Genomic DNA, 12,211 nt, shown 5'->3' with positions numbered 1-12,211 from the left:
GGCGGAGACGCCGTTGCCAGAGAAGCCACTAGCCGGTTACTAGCTGAGCTTTTGTTCCACTTGAGAGGGGATTCTTCCGCGGCAAGCAGGTCTAGGAATTCGCCTGCTTCCCACCTCGCGTCCCTTGCCTTCCTTCCTACTCTACCCACTGTAGTGCCTCCTGCGTCCCGCTCCCTCCTAGCCGACCCAGAGCCCAGGAAGGATTGCCAGAGTTTCCACTGCAGCAGCCGTGGTGCCTCTGACCCTTTTTATAGCGCGGCGACGGCGGGCTGATGTCACGACGACGTGCGGACGCAGCGGCGGGGGCGTAGGTACGCCTTTTGGGTTGGGGACGACTTTGTGGGGAGCAAAGCTGTTGCTGGGCGTTTACCGTGGGCGCCCCTGGAGGTGTGGAGGTGAGGGCCGTGGTGGGTCCCGGAAATAAAAGGCCCTCGCGCCCACCCAGCCCCCTCCGCGTAAACCCTCCACCTCCCTCAGGCTGACTACCTGGCCTGGGAAAAGGGCGGCGAGACTCGCTCTTAGGAAGAGTGTGGTCCCTGGGACATCAGGGCAGATGTTAGCGTGAGGTGGGCTTGTCCAGAACCAAGTCCTGACCGGGCCGTTCCTGGATATGGTTGCGTTTCTTTCAGAAATAGTGACCTCTTAATCACTGGGCTGGCTTTTAAGCGCCCCTCATGTTATGTATCAGATTGTGGGAAGCCCTGGGGGCTTTGTAAGTGAGGCATATTCCAGGAATCCTCAGGAAATAATTCCTTCTCCAGGATTCCTCTAGGTCCCAGCATCTATAGGCGACCCCTGTAGTGCGGGATTGGCCTAGGGTCGTGGAGAGTGCTAAAGGCCGACTTGTGTTCAGTCCCAGCTCTGCCACTGAACCCGCTGTGTGGCCTTGTCTAGGTCACTTAACCTTCCTGGCTTGCTTACTGATAACTGTAAAATAGAGACAGTAATCATCACTTTGGGGTGGTTGTAATACGAGATTAAATAAGCGCAGGGCCATTAAGGTGGCACCGAATGAAGGTGGTTAGTGAGTGGTGGTGCTTGTTGTTTACTGAGAATAACCATACTGGGGCTGCTGTTGGGGATAAAGTCTATTTTGAAGACAGTTTCTTCATCACCCAACGCATAGTACGGTTTCAAGTGTTTTTGAATGAATGAGGTTCTTGGAGTTTTAAGTGCAACTTAGTTATGGTTAAAGAAACAAACCGCAGAAAACCTGTCTGCTTTTGAAATTGTGATGTTCCGCTTATAGTAAGAATGGCATGATCTTGTTTGTGATCTGCTTTTTGCTTCTCTTTTTCATCTTCTAATTTTACAATGGATGTGTATTTATAGTATAGTTTTTCTATCCTAAAAGTTCCCTGTGACAAACTTCAGAACAACAGAATTTAGTGATGTGGTCGCGGTGTGCTCTCCCTCTTTAGAATTGTAGTCTGTGCTTTTAGGTAGCTCAATCTTTATTCATTACTCATTTCCTTCATTTCCTTGTGTAGAACAGTCTTCATCTTTTGAATCTAAATTGAATTTATGAGTATTAAAACCTGACTGAATTAAGGCAAGTTTGTGTGTTACTTTTTGCTTTGTAGATTTTTATATTTATGTGTTAGTATCTCATGACTTTTTTTTTTTTTTTTTTTTTTTTTTTTTTTTTTGAGATGGAGTCTTGCTCTGTCGCAGTGGAGTGCAGTGGCGCGATCTGGGCTCACTGCAACCTTCGCCTCCAGAGTTCAAGTGATTCTCCTGCCTCATCCTCTCGAGTAGTCCGGACTACAGGCGCCCACCACCAGGCTCAGCTACTTTTTGTATTTTTAGTAGAGACGGGTTTTCACCATCTCATGACTTTTAATTCAAAGCTAAGTTCCACCAATTCCTTACTTGTAACCTTGGGCAAGCTGTTTAACCCTTCTAAGATTTAATTTCCTTATTTATAGCTTTTTAATAGCAACCTTGTGAAGCTTTTGTGAGATGTTTATAAGGTCAGTCAGTGCTCTGCTCAGTAAATGGCAACAGCTGTCATGTTGAAGGAAAGGAATGTGCTTTATGTTTATCTGGTAAAGAATGGTGGCTTTATTTGGGATTAGACAGTATTCTGAACATCTTTGGCCCAGCCTTTTTCCGGGTAATTGGGCTCTGTATGGACACTTAAAAGTGTCTGAGTTTAAACAATAAATAATTTAGTCACCTTAACTTATATTTGAGAACCTAATCTATGCTCTCCACTGTGTTAGGTAATTTTTTAGGGCAGAGAGTGATGCTTATATTTGTCCTTACAGTTAATAGCAAGTTTAAAAGAAAACTAAAATATGAGCATTTATGGAGCAATTTAATTCTAAACTATAGGATTCTGAAAATACCTTTTTTTAGAGTTCTTGGTGGGCTGGAGAAATCAGGGCAACACTTTGAGAAGGAAATGGGATGTTGGCTTTGAAGTACATGCCGTGTTTACAGACCAGTCACTCTTGCTGTCAACTCTTCTGCCTATATTATCCAATCTGCAGCCCATCTTTTAAATATACATCCTTCTTTATTCATTGGAGAAAGGCATTAGTGAATTAGTTATCTAATATAATCTCTCTGTATCAGAAAATGTTTTTTCCACTTTGGTAGCTTTTACCCATAAGATTTATTTTCCAGCTTTTTGCCTGTTTCCAAGCTTCCTGTCCTTTTTTTTTCCCCCCATACAATTACCTCTCTAGTAAACTTTTGTCTAGTGTCCAGAATAGTAAGGGGAAAAAAACAGCATTCCTGTATCTACTTTGTGTTGCTTGCTGAATATTTCATGGTGACTTTTTTCAGTGGAAGCTGTGTTTGAAGCCAGTGGAAATTAGTTTTCTAAGAATTCGTGTTTGGCAAAACAAAATCTGCAGGATTCGTATGCTATTCTCTTCAGAGAGATTGCTTTAAAATACGTATTTGTCTGAAGTTGGTTAGTTTACTTAGTCTGATCTAGGTGTTAAGGAAGGTCATGTACCATGATTTTCCTTTTTCTCTGGCCATGGCTAGCATCATGGTCCCTGAACAGTTATCCCCAAATGCTTGCCGTTGGCCAAAATGGAACATAGTTTAGTGAATGTAGCTGGATCAGCATAGCCTACAGAGCACTCCTGGAAAAGATTTTAAGTACATGTCCTCTTGGCAGTAGACTGGCAAAATTGTCTCCGTATAGGAAATTTAAATCTTTAAACATTTTAAAATGTTTTAAAATTGCTCATCTTGAAGGATTTTTAAATGGTTTTTAAAAATTTTTTATTTCCATAGATTTTTTGGAAACAGGTGGTGTTTGGTTACATGAGTAAGTTCTTGAGTGGTGATTTGTGAGATTTTGGTGCACCCATTCCTGAGCAGTGTACACTGAATCCAATTTGTAGTCTTTTATCACTCAGCCGCTTCCCACCCTTTCACACTGAGTCTCCAAAGTCCACTGATTCATTCTTATGCCTTTGCATCCTCATAGCTTAGCTCCTACTTATGAGTGAGAACATATGATGTTTGGTTTTCTATTGCTGAGTTACTTCACTTAAAGTTAAGTCTTCTATTCCATCCATGTTGCTGTGAATGCCATTAATTTATTCCTTTTTATGGCTGAGTAGTATTCTATCATATATATGTATATGTGTATCACAGTTTTTTTACTCATTGATTGATGGACTTGTGTTGCTATAAACATCCATGTGCAAGTATCTTTTCCATATAATGACTTCTTTTCCTCTGGGTAGATGCCTAGTAGTGGGATTGCTGGATCAAATGGTAGCTCTACTATTAGTTCTTTAAGGAATCTCCATACTGTTTTCCATAGTGGTTGTACTAGTTTACATTCCCACCAGCAGTGTAGAAGTGTTCCCTTTTCACCGCATCCATGCCAACGTCTGTTACTATTTTTTGATTATGGCTGTTTTTGCAGGAGTAACGTGGTATCACATTGTGGTTTTGATTTGCATTTCCCTGATGTGATGTTCAGCATTTTTTTTGTGTTTCTTGGCCATTTGTATATATTCTTTTGAGAATTGTCTATTCATGTCCTTAGCCCACTTTTTGATGGGATGGTTTGTTTTTTTTCTTGCTAATTTGAGTTCATTGTAGGTTTTGGATATTAGTCTTTTGTCAGATGTATAGATTGTGAAGATTTTCTCCCACTCTGTGGGTTGTCTGTTTACTCTGCTGACTATTCCTTTTGCCATGCAAAAGCTCTTTAGTTTAGTTAAGTCTCAGTTATTTATCTTTATTTTTATTGAATTTATTTTTGGGTTCTTGGTCATGAAATTTTTGCCTAAGCCAATATCTAGAAGGGTTTTTCTGATGTTATCTTCCAGAATTTTATAGTTTCAGGTCTTAGATTTATATAGTTTCAGGCCTAGATTTAAGTCTTTGATCCATCTTGAGTTGATTTTTATATAAGGTGAGAGATGAGGAACCAATTTCATTCTCCTACATGTGGCTTGCCAGTTATCCCAGCACCATTTGTTGAATAGGGTGTCTTTTCCCCACTTTATGTTTTCGCTTGCTTTGTCAAATATCAGTTGGCTGTAAGTATTTGGGTTTATGTCTGGGTTCTCTATTCTGTTCCATTGGTCTGTGGGCCTATTTTTATACCAGGACCATGCTGTTTTGGTGACTGTGGCCTTGTAGTATAGTTTGAAATTGGGTAATGTGATGTCTTTTCACCTAGTCTTGCTTTGGCTATGTGGGCTCTTTTTTGGTTCCATGTGAATTTCAGGATTGTATTTTCTAGTTCTGTTAAGAATGATGATGGTATTGTGATGCGAATTACATTTAAATTATAGATTGTTTTTGGCAGTATGGCCCTTTTCACAATGTTGTTTTGACCCATCCATGAGCATGGGATGTGTTTCCATTTGTTTTTGTCATCTATGATTTCTTTCAGCAGTGTTTTATAGTTTTCCTTATACAGATCTTTCACCTCCTTGGTTAGGTATATTCCTAAGTATTTTATTTTATTTTGTTTTGTTTTTGCAGCTATTATAAATAAAAGTGGTTGAGTTCTTGATTTGATTATCAGCTTGGTCACTGTTGGTGTATAGCAGTGCTACTGATTTGTGTACATTAATTTTGTATTCTGAAACTGCTGAATTTATCAGTTCTAGGAGCTTTTTGGAGGAGTCTTTAGGGTTCTCTAGGTATAGATTCATACCATCAGCAAACAGCAACAGTTTGACTTCCTCTTTACCGATTTGGATGCCCTTTATTTCTTTCTCTTCTCTGCTCTGGCTAGGACTTCCAGTACTATGTTGAATACAAGCGGTGAGAGTGGGCATCTTTGTCTTGTTTCAGTTCTCAGAGGGAATGCTTTCAACTTTTCCCCACTCAGTATTATGTTGGCTATGGGTTTGTCATTGATGACTTTTGAGGTATGTCCCTTGTATGCTGATTTTGCTGGGGGTTTTAATCATAAAGGGATGCTAGATTTTGTCAAACACTTTTTCTGCATCTATTGAGATGATCATGTGATTTTTGTTTTTAATTCTGTTTATGTGGTGTATCACATTTATTGACTTGTGGGTGTTAAACCATCCCTGCATCCCTGGTGTGAAACCCACTTGATCATGGTGGATTATCTTTTTGATATGTTGTTGGATTCGGTTAGCTAGTCTTTTGTTAAGGTTTTTTTTTCTTTTTTTTTTTTGAGATGGACTCTCGCTCTGTTGCCAGGCTGGAGTGCAGTGGCACGATCTTGACCCTCTGCAACCTCTGCCTCCCGATTCAAGCACTTCTCTGCCTCAGCCTGGGATTACAGGATGCCCAGCTAATTTTTGTATTTTTAGTAGAGACAGGGTTTGACCATCTTCACCAGACTGGTCTTGAACTCCTGACCTTGTGATCCACCCACCTGGGCCTCCCAAAGTGCTGGGATTACAGGTGTGAGCCACCACGCCCGACCTTTTAAGAATTCTTGCATCTGTGTTCATCAGGGATGTTGATCTATAGTTTTCCTTTTTGGTTATGTCCTTTCCTGGTGTTGGTATTAGGGTGACACTGGTTTCATAGAATGATTTAGAGAGGATTTAGAGAGGATTTAGAGAGGATTCTCTCTTTCTGTATCTTGTGGAATAGTGTCAATAGGATTGGTACCAATTCTTCTTTGAATGTCTGGTAGAATTCAGCTGTGAATCTGTCTGGTTCTGGACTTTTTTTTTTGTTGTTGGTAATTTTAAAAATACTGTTTCAGTCTCACTGCTTGTTATTGGTCTGTTCAGGGTTTCTAATTCTTCCTGATCTAAGCTAGGAGGGTTGTATCCAGGAATTTATCCATCTCCTCTAGGGTTTCTAGTTTATGTGTGTAAAGGTGTTCATAGTAGCCTGAGTGATCTTTTGTATTTCTGTGGTGTCAGTTGTAATATCTCCTGTTTCATTTCTAATTGAGCTTATTTGAATCTTTTCTTGATTAATCTTGCTAATGGTCTATCAATTTTATTTATCTTTTCAAAGGACCAGCTTTTTGTTTCATTTATCTTTTGTATTTTTGTTTCCAGTTTCATTTTGTTATGCTCTGATCTTGGTTATTTCCTGTCTTCGGTTGGGTTTGGGTTTGTTTTGTTCTTGTTTCTCTAGTTTCTTGAGATGTGACCTTACATTTTCTGTTTGTGTTCTTTCAGACTTTTTGATGTAGGCGTTTAAGGCTATGAACCTTTCTCTTAGCACCACCTTTGCTGTATCCCAGAGGTTTTGATAGATTGTGTCACTCTTATCGTTCAGTTTGAAGAATTTTTAAGTTATCTTTAAAAGGATTTGATCATTAAACATGTATACAGAATATGTGTCTTTGTTTCACCCACCACTGACAAGTTGTACAAAAGTACAATACATTTGTCAGTTAACAGTATATTCTACATTACTAAAAACATCTTATTGTGAAATGTCTGCTTTTCTATGCAAGAATACATTTGATCCAATAAAACGATAGCATTTCTTATAAAGTAGGACTTTTTATGCTAAAGAAAATTATTACATTTTTGTTCAACATATTTTTTGTTATACAGTTATCACAACACAAAAGCAGTGGAGTGCCTTGGAATCTGAACAGTATTTATCCTGGAGAAGATGATTGTTGACAATTTTCATGGAAATACCTGAGACAAATAGTTCTCTTCCTTGTGTGCTGAGAAATCAGTAATGTAGATTCCATTTTAGAATGTTAGGTAGAAAGTCATTCTGAATTCCTGTTTTTACAGTGTATTGATTTTATTATTTATTTGTTTACCCTTTAAGATAAGTGGCAGTTACCAATTATAGGTGATGAAGCAGAAAAATTTTATGACTTTATTTTATGATAAAACTTTAGAAAAGTTGTGTATAAAATACTGATACCAAACTAGTCTTATCTTGTAAAATATTTTTTACAAATTGAAAATTTCTGTCTTCTTACATTGTTTTTTAAACCTTTATTGCAAATATAGGAACCATTTTTCTTTTAATGATCCCTGAAAAGACAAATCAAGGGGTGAATTTAAAAAAAGGTAAACAGTTTTTAGTTATTATATTTTTTAAGAGCTCTAAGCGTTATGTGTTTTCCTTCAATTTTTGCTTAACTTTTACAAGGCTTGTAGGTGCTGAGGATTGAAATATAAAAAAGACATTCTTTCTTGAGATTCCAGTCCACAGAGAGATAAATATGACGAATATTTAAACAAGTGAAGGGTTGGTACCAGTTGCTTTCTGTATGGGATAGCTATTGCAACTGAACGAATTAGTAGATGATGGTTCTCTTGATTGCAGTGACTTATCCTGAGCATATTCTTAACTTTTAGGTTTGGTTTTTTATTTGATTTTGTATACTTGTAATTCTTCTAGTCTATAGATAGCTCAAAATATTGTTATACCCTTGTAATAGATGTTGCATATTTGCAGCATTCAAGGGAATCATCCTAGACTAAGTTGGTTGCTTAGCAGTTCCTTTTGGACTTCAGTTTCTGGTATTTAAAAAATATGACCATACTTCATTGACCTGTTTCCTAAATATTTGTCTCTACAGTATATAGAACATTCAGATAAAATAAGTACATTTTATGAACACTTTGGAAGGTTTCTGAATGGCTAATATAAATAATCTTCAACCTGTAATAGCACTTCTACTCTTAAGTGTTAAAAATTCTTGAATATAATATGTTTTGTAATATAGACATACAAAACTAAATTACAAGAGGTAAATATCTGAAAAAAAATGTAGAAAACCTTGAATATAACCTTTGATTTTGTGTAAACATAAAATGAAGTCAGGGAACACATTACCATGTACTGTTAGAGTTGGGAAAACAGAGCCTTAATGGTTGCCAAAGCTCTAACTCATTACTTCAATTGGAGTAGTTTTGAAGAAATTCATAAATATTCACATTTTTAAAGTGACATCTACAGGTGTGAGTAAAAACAATTACGTTAGTAAAATTTGGAAGTAATGTCTGTCTGTTCTTTTCATTATCACCAATATTCTAGATTGAGTTGGGAATAGGAGTAAGTGAATTTACTTTTGAAAAGTCTGCTTGCAATTGAATATCCTATCCTTTGTAGCTATTGTTGCCAAGTCTTTGAAAAGTTAGATTTCTACAGATTTAGGCATAAATAACATATATTTCTTATGGCATGGGCCTAATAAGACAAACTATAAGTAACCCATGGTTTTTATATTTGTTTTATAGTCTTGCTGGGTTCAAATATTGTAATACTTCAAGAAATAGACTAATAAAGATTTTGACACTGTCGTGATTATTTAGGAATTATCAGGCCTTTTGGAAACAGTGTATGGAAATTGGCTATTGTTGAGTGGTTGTGCTATGCAATTTTGATACAATTTTGAATTAGTATCACAATGAGTAGCAGTTATACTTTTTATTTTGTCTTTGAAATGTTATTCTTTTACACATCCTTATAACCTTTATTTTTTATGAGAGAGTAATGACAAAAAAATCTCTATTGAGATAAATTTAATAACTAAAATATTTCCTAGATTTCAGCTTATGTGGAGAAGTTGCTGTGAAACCACCTGTAAATCCATTTACTGAATTTATGGAGACGGCTATAAATGATGGAAGTCATTCAGAAGAACTCTTTTCCCATCTTAAAACTATATCAGAGAAAGAAGATTTACCACGGTGTACCAGTGAAAGTCATCTCAGCTGGTATTCTCATCAGTATCAGGGGAAATCTAAATTTCCGATTTCAGAATTTCCTGTTTTGTCCATAATATAAATTATTTGAATCAAATACAGCATTCTTTTAAGAGTATCTTTTTCAAATCTAGTATTTATTTATTAAAATATATTTAATCTGATTACAAAGGTACTCATCTAGCAGAATTCAGCTAGTTTTTTTGAATCTGAATGAAAGCAATTAAAAATGAAAACCTGGCTGGGCGCAATGGCTCATACCTATAATCTCAGTACTTTGGGAGGATGAGGCAGGTGGATCACTTGAGGTCAGGAGTTCAAGATCAGCCTGGCCAACATGGTGAAACCCCATCTCTAGTGAAAAAATGCAAAAATTAGCCAGATGTGGTAGCGTGTGCCTGTTGTTCCAGTTACTTGGAAGGCTGCGGTAGAAGAATCACTTGAACCCAGGAGGTGGAGGTTGCGGTTGCGGTGAGCCGAGATAGCACCACTACACTCCTGGGTGACAGAGCCTGGGTGACAGAGCGAGGCTCCATCTCAAAAAAGAAAAAGAAAAAAAAAATGAAAACCTCATCTGTTAAGAATTTGTAAAATAAAGCTATTTAAGATAAATGAAAATGTAATAATATGTGATATCAGAAATGTAGTTAATGCATGTGAAATCACTGTCATTTCGTATATTACTATATAGCAAATACTTGTCATACTTCTTTAGAGTGGGGAATACACTTGTTATTTACATGAAATATTGCCCCCTGCCAAGTGGCAATCTTAGTATACCATTACTGTCAGTATGGATAGCTTAGTCCAGCTTCTGGTTTAACTTGTTATAAATGAAAATAATATTTTATCATCTATAATCATACTTGACTTTCTGCCTATGATTTTTAATAAGGGACAGGTGTCATTTATAGATAGAATGTTCTTAGGCTCTTTACTTTAAGCCAGTTGTACTTAACACATATTTTTGACATAGCCTCTAGGATGCTGTCAGTTGTTAATGAGCCATTATGTTTTACAAAGAAAGAGAAAAGCTGCCAATTAAAGAGTTTCCATATCACTTGGAATTTTATTTATAAATATTGAAAATGCTCCTTCAAACTTAACTATACATGTGTCTTTAACCCAAATAACTTTTGTGATTACATACAAGTAAAATATAAGTAAAATAAGGTGTTCTTAAAATTTGCTTACACTCAAAGTCCAAGTTTCGAGCTACTTTTGGACTAAAAGTTGTCCTTGCTAATAAGAGTACTGTATACGTGATATGGCATTTCTGAGGAGCATCTTTAAATGAAGTTGGATTTAACTTAAATTTTGTATGTGCATTTGTAATTAGCCTGAAGCAGGACATCCTAAATGAAAAGACTGAATTGGAAGCGACACTTAAGGAAGCGGAGTTGGTAACTTGTTCTATAGAATTACTTTTGCCACTATTTAAGGACACCATTGAAAAGATTAATTTTGAAAATGTGAGTGACTTATGAATATATAATAAAATGAAAAGCTAGTATATTACTCAGAATGCATTAACTGAGGTCTCATATCTTATGTAGGTATGCTCACATATGAGTATTTAATACCAAAAATGAGGGTTTATCAGAATTCTTTATTCCCGTGTCATTAACTACAATTCTTTTCCTGAAAGATAACCTCAGGCATACACCTGATAAGAGGCTAAGCTAGAAACAATATATTTTGGGTGCTTGAATTAACTGGAGTTGAACTAGAAAATCAGCTTTTCTGAAGAGCGAATTTAAAACTAGAATCTTCTGAGAGGTGAAATGTATCAGTTTTCGATAGTATTATTTGGAATAGAGAACTGTTTTTAAGTTCCAGCATATTAAAGTTTAAATTAGGGACAAACAATAGATTATCTTCTATAACTTTTATTTAAAAGCCTAAAATGCTTTTAGAATATAAGCTCTTATTTTGATTTCATTTTATTTTAATGTACTGTATAACAGATCCAATTTACAAATTTTGTAACATTATTACTATGCACAAAAGAATGATTTTGTTAGGAAAAAATATGTTTGATAGTATCATATTTTAGAGGGTTTTACTTAATGCTGTGTCTTAAAATGTGTATGCGGTTCTTGTAATTTGTCAGGCGAATCTTTCAGCATCGAATTTGAAGATTTCCGAACAGAAGGAAATATTAACAAAAGAATTAGACACTTTCAAAAGTGTAAAACTAGCTTTAGAACATCTTCTTAGAGAGCGAGACTACAAACAAGTAAGGCATTAATTAACACTAAGCACTCATTTTAATAGTGATATTTCTCACTTGAAGGATACATTATTTTTAAACTGTAGAAATTATTGGTATATTTGAAATGGAAATAATTCTTTGAATTTTGTCAGTCATGAATCCCTACCTTTAATGTTTCATAAGTAGTTCTGTATGAAAACCACATTTTTATAGAAAATGTATTTTTATTTTTCATCTCAAAAACTTTATTTGTTATACTTAATTTAGCTGATTCTAATAAAATATACACTTTTTGAGTTTAAACTCTTTGTACATTATATTTATATATATGTAACATATTTATATATTCTTCATCTGGTAAAAGCTTTATTGAAATAGAATTCACATACCATACAGTTCTCCCATTTAAATTATAAAATTCAATGGTTTTCATTGTATTCACAGAGTTGTGCAGCCGTCACCACAGTCAATTTTAAAGCATTTTTATCACTCCAAAAAGAAAGCTTATACCCTTTAAATCACCTAAATTATTCTTCTGACTCCCTTTTGACTTTTTCCTATGATAATTTTTTTCAGAATTGTAAAAACTAATATTAGGTAATAGTTTTTGTAATTAAAAACTTAACATGCTTATAGAAAATTTTGATAAGCAGAGAAATATTCTCTTGATCTCAGCACTTAGTGAAACATCACGATTAAGGACTGTTAATTTTATGTTGTGTATGTTTTGCAGTCTTTTGTTTCTTTACTGTATATATGTTATGTGTGCATATATACGTGGTGTTTTAGAAAAATGGAGTAAAACTACTCTCTTCGTTTTGTAACTTGACTTTTATACTTAACACTGTATTGTCAATATTTTCTCATGTATTGAATATTTTTT

The 12,211-nt window shown here is 35.6% G+C and overlaps 1 protein-coding gene across 3 annotated transcripts in view; it reads left to right on the top strand.

Annotated features, from left to right (window-relative positions):
* The window catches only part of ODF2L (outer dense fiber of sperm tails 2 like), a 48,109-nt gene continuing 35,898 nt past the window's right edge, over positions 1–12,211 (top strand). For 2 of the 3 annotated variants that reach the window (XM_050772772.1, XM_050772837.1), the window contains exons 1-4: positions 1–311; positions 8,954–9,125; positions 10,453–10,585; positions 11,227–11,352. In XM_050772772.1, the coding sequence (XP_050628729.1) occupies positions 9,013–9,125; positions 10,453–10,585; positions 11,227–11,352 (372 nt within the window). In that variant the 5' untranslated portion in view covers positions 1–311; positions 8,954–9,012. Of the gene's footprint in view, positions 396–8,953; positions 9,126–10,452; positions 10,586–11,226; positions 11,353–12,211 lie in introns of all 3 variants that reach the window. The other variant, XM_050772923.1, reaches the window with a different exon arrangement.

The sequence above is a fragment of the Macaca thibetana genome, chromosome 1, assembly GCF_024542745.1.
Source record: "Macaca thibetana thibetana isolate TM-01 chromosome 1, ASM2454274v1, whole genome shotgun sequence".
NCBI classification, from domain to species: domain Eukaryota; kingdom Metazoa; phylum Chordata; class Mammalia; order Primates; family Cercopithecidae; genus Macaca; species Macaca thibetana.
This window is presented reverse-complemented; position numbering and strand designations above follow the sequence as displayed.